General features: G+C 41.8%; 1 protein-coding gene across 1 annotated transcript; it reads left to right on the plus strand.

Moving 5' to 3' along the window:
• The first annotated feature begins 220 nt into the window (after positions 1 to 220).
• On the plus strand, positions 221 to 1,610 carry LOC148039100 (uncharacterized). The gene is made up of 2 exons (XM_087675533.1): positions 221 to 360; positions 489 to 1,610. The coding sequence occupies exons 1-2, from the start codon at positions 263 to 265 to the stop codon at positions 1,348 to 1,350; spliced, it is 960 nt and encodes a 319-aa protein (XP_087531659.1). The 5' UTR covers positions 221 to 262; the 3' UTR covers positions 1,351 to 1,610.
• The last annotated feature ends 10,615 nt before the right edge of the window (positions 1,611 to 12,225 follow it).

The raw sequence follows: 12,225 nt of genomic DNA on the forward strand, positions 1-12,225 counted from the left end.
GGTTCGTCCTCCACTCTGGCGAGGGGCGATTTTCACACATATTTGTAAGTTTTCCCTTAGACAACTGTGGGCCGCGACGAAAAGCGTATGCGCAAGACGATCAAAGGGGGCCGTGGATGAGGGCTGGATCGGACGGACGAGAGGAGGTCGATTAAGGTGCGGAAAGCTCAAGACCGTGGCGAAGCCCTATATAAATAACCTCCCGACCAGTAGACGGGGGCCTCCGATCCTTGAATCACTTCTGCCTTTTCCCTTGAACACGATGATGAGTGCGACGAATGGTGTGGACGATCGAGAACAGGAGGTGGATCTGCGGGTGGTTATCCCTCTTACCTGCTGCCGCTCCCCTGCGTCGTCTAGGTATGAATACATACTCTTGAAAATTACCATGTACGAATCAATACGTCTTCGCGTCCCTCAGAACGATATTATCACGTCTGCTCTAGCTCCTGAGTAACCGAACCCTATATTGAATCATAATTTTGCAGCCACGCTCAAATCAATATCCTCCCCTGCCGTGGACGGCTCTTGAGTTCACAGCAGCTGCCCTGCTGCTCTGATGCGGCCTCTCAGTGCACCGAAGAGGAGAAAGACGCCATCGAGGGGCTTGCTCAACTGCGTCACAGTGAGGATGAGCACAGGGATTCCGGTTCAATTGAAAATGATTATTGCTCATTATCGCCATGTCGACATCGAGTGCCTCATGATGATGATAACTACTATGATCATCATCCAACTGAGGAGGAGGACTCGGCCTGCTCCATGATCATGATGCGTGCGCCTGACGCAGTTCTTCAGCACTACCCTTTCAACAGCACCAACGACCAGTCCGCCAAGACGACCGGCAGCTGCCGGTCCTTACGCGGGATCCTTGCGCCACAGCCGCAAGGCGCGTGCGACTACAGCAGCTTGACACGTGTGAATGACGACGATGATCGCCCCAGGCCACGTTGGCGAATGCTTGCTGATCTCTATCCGTTTCGGCCTCTCGACAAAACTACTCACAATGTTGATAACGAGAAATTGGAGAAGCATGCCGACATCGACAGGGAAGAGGGTTACAGCAAATGTATTGATCAGACAATGAATGTCAGAGAATCAGAACGACTGCGACCAGCTGTTGATCGTGCAGGCAATATAGCGCCTCGCGTAGGACAGCATTCCGACCTGGGCGCACGTGGCAGGCACACGCGGCAATACCCACAGCATCTTATATTGTCTGATATGGTAACATATCATGCAGCAACCCCCAACACGCTCTCAGCTACTTCTACTAAGAAGTCCAAGTGGATCAAACGCAAGTCCCTCAGGAAGGTGCTTCATGCCACATCCGATTATCATCAAACATAGAACTCTTCAGTACAGTCAAAATTTAAGGGGCTTCGTTATAGCCATATCCTAGCTCTAAGTACAGCATCTGGCCCTTTCTGTATTAACTTTTTCCCTGCAATGCTTGCTGCAGACTTCTCAGTGCACATATTGCTAGTCTCAACAATTGAATTTCGTCTCCAAAATGAAATTACTGTCAACAATACATGTTTGAATCGGCAGATTTCATTGTGCACTAATGCCTCTCTCTGCTCCAATATAATCTGATTTACGTGGTCATTCGTGTCATGGCTTTATATATACTTGTGATGCTGTAGAGGTTTTATAAGAAAAGTCGTAATGGTGGTAGCGGTTTCATGGTCAGTATTGGTGTTGCAATATTTCAACCAGTAACTAAGTTCTGAATTCCGAGTTGGTCTTACGTGCAAGTAGTTTATTTGGGCTGCTCACTGTCTCTGATGCAAAGTTATGAGATCGAGGGGTTTACAACTGCCCTCGCCAACCAACCACCCAACAACCCTCCTTATAAGGGCTTTGTAGCTATACCATGGCGTTACTACCGTAAACACTTATATAGGGAGTAGTAGTGACTCGGAGCTTTGCTTGGTTTCCACTCTATGTGTGATTCCTTGTACCTAGTGGTGAACCCTCTCATGTGCGGTGTCACGGGGGTGTAGTCCTGGGCTGTGCCTATGTTGTACTGTTTCAGTGATTGAACGATACAAGAGTATACCTTGCTCTACATACCATATTACCTTTCTGTGCCGTGTTGAGTGGGTAACGAATGCAGGTGCATCACCCCCCCTACGCCCCCCCCCCCCCCCCGCCCCAAAAAAAAGAAGAAGAAGAAAAACAACCCAACCTCGAATTGCCGTTTGTGAAGTCTTTGAGAATATTTAAAATGCACTTGGTATAGAAATCACAAATATAGGCTAGATAAAGTAGAAGTGAGCTTATGAAGGGTGTAAATTTAGAAACTTCTTACCTCTTTCACAGAGCTCTCATGATGATAATTGTATGAATTAGTGAACTTATGTATCAAGGAAATGCTCTCTTGCATAGAGCCCTCATTTGTCTACATTTTTCAACTTATATACTAGGTAGTCCTCTCTTGCATTGACTAGCCCTCAAAATCTAGCCAGCTTGGAATGACAAATTGCAAATCTAATCATTTATTAAACCTCCTCTTTTGAATATCAAAAATCCATACTATTTTGGTCTCTAAATGTTGAAGAGAAAAGGTTAGATGTGATGGGTTGTCCTACTCCAACATGATAGGCTAGGCTGCCTCATCCATTGGCTTGGCCTATTGCCCTTGCATTTTATTGGCATTGCATGTTATGGCATTAATAGGCTACAAAGCTTTTAAGACAATATGGTGGCATGGTGAGTCATCATTCAAAACCAACAATCCTATTTTTAATGAAGAGAAAAGAGTTATGTTTTATTTAGGAAAATTTTACAAATATGGGTATTTATACATTGACCTAAATGCATATGTTATATAGGATATACAAATCGTGGAACCCTCAAGAGTTGAGAGATTAACTAGTCTAGCTTAAGGCCACTTGTTTATTTAGAAGTTTCTTTGCTTTTCAAAACAAAACTTCTACATACAAATATACATGTTTTTGGACAAAGTACAAACTGGATGGTGCCTTTGATAACCGCATTTAAGTTAGACCTACATCTATAAGCATGCCAAATTTGCAATTTAACCATGTCTGTAGATGGAATGCACACTATAACAAAAAATTGAAGTTGATGTGGATTCTAGATACACTTTTGTAGGCTGCCATATCCAAACTCAAAGTTTATATGCACTACAAAGGAAATTTAGGTCCATAGACGGCCATATTGATGCATTTGTTGAACATGAAAAAAAACCTTATTAGTTAGGTATCAGAAGTCTTACATTTGAAATCACGTTCATATCATGACATATAAGAGTGAATTTTTATGCCAGTTTAAATGCGCTTTACTTGCAATTTGGACAATACTATAAACACTTATTTAAATGTGCTTTTACCTATAATTTTCATGCCCTTTCTCATGCGAATGAAAGTGCACTTTTTGTGTACGTAAAAAATCCAGGGAGCTATTGGTAATAGACCTATGGCTCCAATCACAATTCTACAACCAACAACTTCTTATTTTCTTTTAATGCCCTTCTAATTGTATACTCTTGGGTGTCAATTTTAAGAACTACTTTCACATATTAAAAAAACACTACACACATTAAGATAAATTGAAACAATTAAATGTAGACAACACATATAAGTAAAAGTGGCTTGCATTACTCAAAGTATACAAAAGATAATATTTACATGGTTTTTACCCATCCATTATAGCTTTAGATACGTAGTGGACTATTATATAGATCAAAGGTCATATATTCTCTAAAGAGCTATCACCACCACCCTCTTTTGATCATCGTCTCCATCACTCTAATCATCCTCATCCTCATCACCATCATTATTCTTACATTGTGCCTTTTTCCCTCCATATCACCCCCTCTTACGCCGCTCTACCTCATTGCATTGTTGCACCTATAGATATGTATAATGCAAGCTTAATAACAAGAAATTTCAAAGTATTTCACAAAGTAAATGGCTTAAAAAATTCTTTGTACCATGATTTTGCATTATTGTTGCTATTTGATAACACCTTGCATCCATATATCAAGCCTATTATGAGGATACTTATACCTTGTCTCCCGAGATGACTAGTAGGAAGTGGGCCAACAAGATCCAACTATAAAATGAAATCACCAAGAATATAAGATATAGTCAATGCCAAATAGTCACATATAAAAGCTGAGATAAAAATCGAGTACTTACAAAGTTTCCATCCATATTCTCAATGCCTCTCGACCCAACATGCCACAAAACAAATCGCTCCATTTAGATCCTATGTCTCCTTTTGTTATGGGCTAAACCTTGTCTCTAAGCCTTTATTTGACTCTTAACCATGTGCAATGATTAGCATTTCCCTAGGATCAAAGCCTTACTCTACCCTCTTCTTATTTTCCACTACTATTTGTTTGTTAACCATGGCCGTCTTGTTAAAATTTTCCTTTTTGATTTTTTCTGAAGCCTACTCGTTTGAGAACCTTGAATGTGGGAGATTGGGGGACTTCTCATGCATTGAAGAAATTGTTGTTGGGATTGTAGTTGGCTCTTGCTATTTGAACCATAAAAAGAAATCTCTATGGTTTTCATACATTATGGAAAGCAAATAGCTCATGACTTGTTTTCCCGCAAGATTATGGAGGACGTTACTCAATACATTTAGTTGGTAATAAACTTTTGGATGGGGTTCTGCCTCTCTCCAAACTTCTGGGCTTCTACTAATCTCTCTTTATATGCTATTGGGTGTCTATTGTCTAGACTCTCTATACTACTATGGAGAGGGGCTCCAAATACTATTAAAAAAAACCTCTACAATGGCAGTTACGCCCGTGGCTACTACCACTGCCACTCCCACGGGACAACTCATGCTATGGGGACTAGGAACTTGCACCTCAAGAAGGCAAAGCTAACACTAGTGAAATTATTAGGGACAGTGTAGCCATTTGAGATAGAGAATGTCAAGGGGCGATCATGCACTTATATAGCTTGAGTGGGGTGGGAGGATACCCAAATAAGGCCTCTATCTTGATCATCGTTCTCTCTCTCTCTCTCTCATCTTAAGGGTTGGGATCTTGAGATGATGATCCCCACCACATCAAATTTGTAGTAAGATAAAGAGAAATATCTACAAAAAATAGAGTATAGAAACTTGACTATTACTATACCAAACCATGATTATAAAATAATAAATCAAACATCAAAGTAAATATAGATATCCATATCTTTGATTATTTGATGATTTTTCTTTCTTTTTCTTCAAGTAATAAATAGCACAAATGGCACATTCTAAATACATAAAAAATCAATAATTAGATAAGTTAATAATTGAATCATTTAATCATATATTTATTTAATTCAACAACTATATGCCTTAGCATAAGTAAAATGCTACTTTCAATTTCTTATATGTTGAATAGAGTGAAGTACTCTCCTTAAATCAATGACGGTTATTGCATTCCCCCCCAAAGTGTACAAATTTCAATCCCATTCCATTGTATCACCTCATATGTTTGCCTTTAATTACTAGGGCATGTCAAGCACTTCTGTCTTTGCTCCATTTTAGTTGTAGTGCTAGCATGGATAGGCATGGCTTGCATAAAACTATGCTTCACATAAGCTTAGTGAAGCTTAGTATAGTAGCCAAGCCTAACATGGCTTTGCTCACACTTAGCATAAGGAAGTGGAGCCAAAATCCTATAGTGGCTTGACATAGTGTGACCTATAGTTAGCCTATGCCTATCCTTAGCCTAAGCTTAATGAAGCCTAGCCTAATATGGCTTTCCTTTCCCACACTCAGTATAGTCAAGTACAACCAATCCTAGTAGTATAGCCTAATCTATAGTGTGCCTATGCCTATACTTAGCTTAATGTAACAAGTGGGACACACACACCGACTAGGGTTTAGACACCTAGTCACATTGACCAGGGTATATAAGGTGTAAGAGCCCCAGATTAGGGCAACCAGTTATTATCAAGATCATACTCTTCCCCTTCATCTCCTGCTTCCATGGCTTCCTCCTCCCTTCTCGCCTCTTTTCTGTCTTTCTTTCTCCTCTTCTAGTCTTCTTTCCTCTTCTTCTTGCTCTCTTTCTCTCTCTTCAGCTCTCCCCCCCTCTCCTCTCAGCTTCATTCATTACAAGTGGTTTTAGAGCTTCAAGCTTTGGTCCTTTCCTCCTTTCCCCTTTCTTCCTTTTCAAATCCCAAAAACCCTAGCTACTCAGCTTACAGGTACAGGTATAGCAAGAAGAACTGTAGTTAACTTCAGCTTTTTGGAGCAAGTAGGAGCTATGGCTGGAGACTCAGACATATTTGGAGGTAAAACTGTTAAAATAACAGGTCGTCACTTCTTTTCATGCAAATTTTAAGGGTTTCAGTCCAAGTTTAGAGTCCCAGGAGTTGGAGGAGGGCAAAACCTCAGTTAATTTTTGCTCTAGCCCCCTCTCTCTCTCTTCTCCTAAAAGCTGCCATGGCTGCCAACTGGCATAACCCCGACAAACTTGCTCCAGGAACCTCCAAGGTTCTAGCCACCAGTTGCACCTAATCCCCACCATTCCGAGCTCCATTTGGAGTGCCTGGGTGACTAGGGAAACTATGCCCAAGCAGCATGCAGTAGCCCGCAATTTGCGGTACAAATTTCACTGCTGTCCCTAGCCCCTTCCTACCCTACTCCTACTCTTGGTCCTTCCCCTTGGCACTCTTGGCCTCCTGGGGCAAGGGCTGAACCACCTTAGCAATATTTGACCTCTTCCCCTCCTCCAACATTGATACCCTAATTGAACCTCTTACTGAACAGTGTGTGGGTAGCCATTACTACTCAATCCAAGCTCTTGATCCAGCCCATAACCCAGGAGCTCAGCCATCAAGAGATATCTCAGCCCCCCTTGACATACCTACTCGGATTGAAGACATGGATTCAACATGCATGGGACCTTTGTGGGAAACCATGAAAGCTTCACTTGAAGCTTACCATCTTTGAAGCTCAAGCTCGAGGACAAGCACGAGAGCCTTCCTCATTAGTAGGAGCATTCGAATGCTGAAGTGTTTTTCCACAGATGCCCCAACCAACCGGACTTGATCAATGGAGCAATTGGGCATCATGATAATTTTTTATTCAATGGTCTTCCCAAGCATTAAAGAGGTATGCCAATCTGATCTTAATCTCTCAATTTAGCCACTTGCTGAGCTTAACCCTTGTTGGAGAGATTCAAGATTGCATAGGTTTATCCTCTTCGTGTGCATGCATCATACCTTTTCTTGAAATTTATTGTAATGGCTGACATTAACCCGCATTTTGTCTTGTGATCTTGGATGAGCTAAAAGTGAATAATAGCCATTGTAAATTGGGTAAGTAATAGCCAGTGGGTCACTGGACTGCCAATGTAATCCCTATCCCAACCTTATCATTCCTTGCATCTCATGAAAAGGCCTAATTTCTCCTTTCCAATGCATCTCATGCTGATTAATTAATAAAAATATCTACTATGTATACTCTGACTGAGGAAAAAGGCCAATTCCAAGAGGGGTGGTAAGACAAAAGAGAGGTGACCCTCCCTTGCCATTTAAGACCCTCAAGGGATGCACAACCCGGCCCGGGGGGAACTTTTCCCACTTCCCAGTGATCCAGAGCCCAATACTTGTATATAGGTGCAGGTGCTTCCTATGAGCACCACTCTCCTTTAGACACCCCCACAATGCTAATGGCATCCATGTATGACACTTGAAGTGTATGCAATCAAAAGAGATGTATGGCAGTAATGTACTTATGCATTAATGATGGCACAACCGATGGGTATGCAATGATGCTTGGGATCATGCTCGGTATGCTTAGTATGCTATTGATGTTTTTTATCAGTCCCCTTGGAATATGCTCTATCCATGTAAGGCTTTGGCAATAAGGGACATGCAGTGTTTTTGGTCACAGTCCTGCAAGACAGTCACAAAGATCTTATTATATAAATTTTTTTTTGAATTTGGAAGAAAACCATATAGCTTACCTCAAAGAGGGCTTTTTTCCCTCCAGTTTGAATTAAAAAAACTCCCCAATTGGAACTATGGTTTGAAATTTATGCCCATTTTTGTACACTAGGGTCATTGTGGATCATAGGGTGCAGACCGCTCCAAGACAGACACAGTAAATCCATTTTTGTGCACTAGGGTCACTATGGATAGGGTGCAGACCGCTCCAGGACAGACATAGTAAATCCATTACAGAAAATTTTGATCTTTTTTTTTCACAAATGTTAATAGCTCATCTCAAAGCTCCTCTCAAAGAGGACTTTGTCCCCTTTGACTTGGGTCAAAAATCTCATCAATCAGCATTTCCTAAAAAGAGTTACGTCCTTTTTACTGGCACAACAAGTCTTGTAGACTGCATCTAGATGGCTAGCCAAAAAGGCAAAAGCAATGCCCAAGAGAAACTACAAAGGGAGAATAGATACTCTCGGACCTCCATGAATGAGGAACCAAGCTCGGCACATGATTACCATAGTGACATATAGAAAGAAATGCCTGAAACGGACCCGTACACCCTTCTCAATCACACCCTCTGCTAGCATGAGCTTCGTCATATGGAACGACATAATGATATGGTCACCAACCACCGCCAAATGATGTCCAAGTTTGATGAAGCGATTGAGTACATGGCTCTCTCAAACTCAAAGACTCAACAGACCTTGGAGCGGCTCACTACTCTTGTTGCTTAATTAGCAACCGCTTCATCCCAAGAGAAGGCCAATGACTCTAGGCATGAGACTAGACATCCTCTACATTAGGAACCGTTGCATGGTCCACATGCTATACTTGGGGCTAAGGGAATTTCCCCTTCTATCTATGAGATTGATGAACCCTCTCATGTGCATGATGAGTCCCTGTTGAATTCCCCCATCCACCATGCAACCAACATCCATTTGAGGCCTTCTCCCACCCCCTTGGTGGAATTTTCCCCACTCTTCCTAAGAGTCCCCCATGCACCCCATATGAATCAGCCCCATCAAGGAGAATATGGTATGAATGGCTAGTCTGGCAATCATGGATAGCAAGGTTATAATGGATAGCATAGGCTTAATGCACCACATGGAATGTATGGACAGCAAGGCATGTATGACCACCATGGGATGTATGGATAGCAAGGGTTTCATGGGCAGCATGGCCCAAATGAATTGCATGACAAGATCTGTCAAGAATCGCGTGATGGGGGGATGTGCTTGAGCTGCTGCGCCAAACACACATTGTATACACAAGAGGAAGCTCACTCAAGAACACAAGAAGAGAGATGGATGCCAAAACATTTTCTTGCTAGTTTCTTCTTCTTCTTCCACACAATATACAATGTACACAAAATATAGATAATATACAACATAAAGGAAAGTGGCCTTCTAAGTCAAACAGTGCATAATCGACTACACTAATCGACTGGCGTTATATCTTTGCCAACTGTAGGTAGGTGTAAAAAATTAAATATAATAAGTGATAAGTAAGTGGCCATGTGAGTATCATAATGACCACCAATGTGATAAGTGCAGATGTGCAGACTCATCTAGCAAGGTGGTCCATCATCAATGTCCGCATGTGTTGAGCTTGTCATCTCAACACTCCCCCTCAAGCTCAATTCTATCTCTGCAACTCTAAGCAAGCTTCGGAACTTTCGAAGCTTCTCTGCATCCAATGCCTTTGTGAAAATGTCAGCTATCTGATCCTGTGTGCTGACATATACCAAGTCAATCTCTCCTGCAAGTACCTTCTCTCTCACAAAGTGGTAGTCAACCTGAATGTGTTTTGTCCTAGCATGGAACACTGGATTCCTAGCTAGTTGTATGATACTCATGTTGTCACAATGAATGACAAGTGGACCACCTCCCTGCACATCCAAATCACATAATGACTTTTATAGCCATACCACCTCACATGCTGCCATAGCAGCACCTCTATACTCAGCCTTTGTACTCGATAAAGCAACTGTAGGTTGATTTTTGTTGCTTCATGTAACTGCTGCACTACCAAGGGAAAAAATGAATGAAGGGTAAGGTTAGGCACGGAGATCGAGGTAGACAGACCTTACGTGCAGTGAGAGTGACAGAGAGAGTGTGAGTGAGCAAAGTAGAGAGTGAACACGTTTTTCGGTACAATGAGGAGTGTACCACTTTAGGTTTTTAGATAGATATATGTATGAAAGTACAATGTGCTAAGGGTGTGTTCACACCCGTGCACATATAAAAGGCACTATGGCCCTTTATTCCCAACAACCTCCCACCTAAAGGTAATGTGCCTTAAGAGGATAAAAGAATCAGCTAAGTCTATGTACAAAGCTGAAATAAATATATCTATCCAGCAATGAGCAAACCGCTCTGCTGGAAGACCCTTCGTGAGAAGGTTTGCAGGGTTATCATCTATATGCACTTTGACAAGCTCAATGCTCTTACTGTCAAGTATATCTCTAATGAAGTGGTACTTCACCTGTATGTGCTTTGTCTTTGCATAAAAGACAGGATTCCATGCTAGCATGATAGCATTCTGACTATCACAATGGAGAACAGGTAACTCTGTGATGCCAAGCTCTCCCACCAGACCTGAAAGACATAAAGCCTCCTTGCATGCCTCAGTGGTAGCTACATACTCTGCCTCTGTAGTAGACAATGCAACACACTTTTGTAGCTTGGAGATCCAAGAGACTGCTCCTCTTGTGAAATTAAACACATACCCAGAAGTGGACTTCCTGCAGTCCGCATGACCAGCACAGTCTGTATCCATAAAGCCAACAATAGATGCCTTTTGCTTTTCAAAGCAGATGCACAACTCCTTTATGCATTTGAGGTATCTCATAAGACCTTTCACTACATCCTAATGCTTCTTGCCAGGGGTTGCCATGTATCTGCCAACCACTCCCACTGCAAAAGCAATGTCAGGACGTGTAGCAACCATAGCATACATCAAACTGCCAAGAGCTGAAGCATGTGGTATCTTAGCCATTTTAATATTCTCATCATCAGATGTAGGGCTTTCCTCTGCACTGAGTTTCACATATGGATGCAATGGAACCCCAATTGTTTTCCCCCCCTCCATATTGAAACACTGCAAAACTTTGGAGATGTACTCCTACTGAGATAGATAGAGTAAGCCTTTCGATCTATCTCTGAGTATTCTCATGCCAAGAATGTGATTTGTATCACCAAGATCCTTCATGTCAAAGCTACCATGAAGACTTTGCTTCAGTAAATCCAAGGCATGAGTATCCTTGCCAGTAATCAGCATGTCAGCTACATACAAAACCAACATAATCAGGCTGCCATCTACTACCTTCTTGGTGTACAAGCAGTGATCCACATGACTTCTATGAAAGCCTTGGGACTGCATGAATGTATCAAACTTATGATACCATTCTCTTTGTGCTTGTTTCAACCCATAAAAACTCCTTTTGAGTTTACATACCATTTTTTCTTTCCCTTGTTCAACAAACCCTTCAGGCTGCTGCATATATATATCTTCATGCAGATCACCATGTAAAAAAGCAAACTTTACATCCATTTGTATGAGCTCCATATCTTCAACTGCAACCAAACCCAAAATGGTTCTCAATGTAGTCATCTTGACTATAGGAGAGAAAATCTCATCAAAGTCAATTCCATGCTCTTGCTTGTACCCCTTTGCAACCAATCTTGCTTTGTACTTGGGTGAGGAACCAGAAGCGATCTTCATTTTGTAAACCCATTTGCATGGAAGGGTCTTCTACCCTTTAAACAACTGCACCAAGTCCCAACTACCATTTTTTTCAAGAGATTCCATCTCTGATAGCATGGCTTTATACCATTTCTTGTTGTTATGTCTATCCATTGCTTCCTTGAAGCAAGACGGTTCACCACAGTCTGTCAACATGACATACTCGACCACATTAATTGCACCAAGAAAAAATTTGTCCAGGATGTCTTGTAGCCCTAGATGATCTCCTAACCCAAAGGTCATTGTTTGCTAGCTGTTCCTGCAAATTTCCATTTTTAGCATGCTATGTTGGCATTTCAACCTGCAAATCAGCATTAACAGCTTGCTGTCCTGGCTGTTTCTACACATGTAATGGCTCATTTTCATGGGCAATAGCTGGCTGATCATTTCCAGCATCATTTTCTGCATTTACAGGTATTGTATAGTGGGCATATTTTGCTATCCAAAAGGTATTTTTTCCCAAAATACAACCCTACGAACCTCCTCAGTCTTTTCGGGCTGTTTGTGCATGCGATCTTCTCGGAAGATAACATCATTGCTGCGTACTATTTTC

Source organism: Lygodium microphyllum, chromosome 3 (assembly GCF_053477565.2).
Source record: "Lygodium microphyllum isolate KBCC chromosome 3, Lygodium_microphyllum_v1.1.10, whole genome shotgun sequence".
Lineage (NCBI taxonomy): Eukaryota > Viridiplantae > Streptophyta > Polypodiopsida > Schizaeales > Lygodiaceae > Lygodium > Lygodium microphyllum.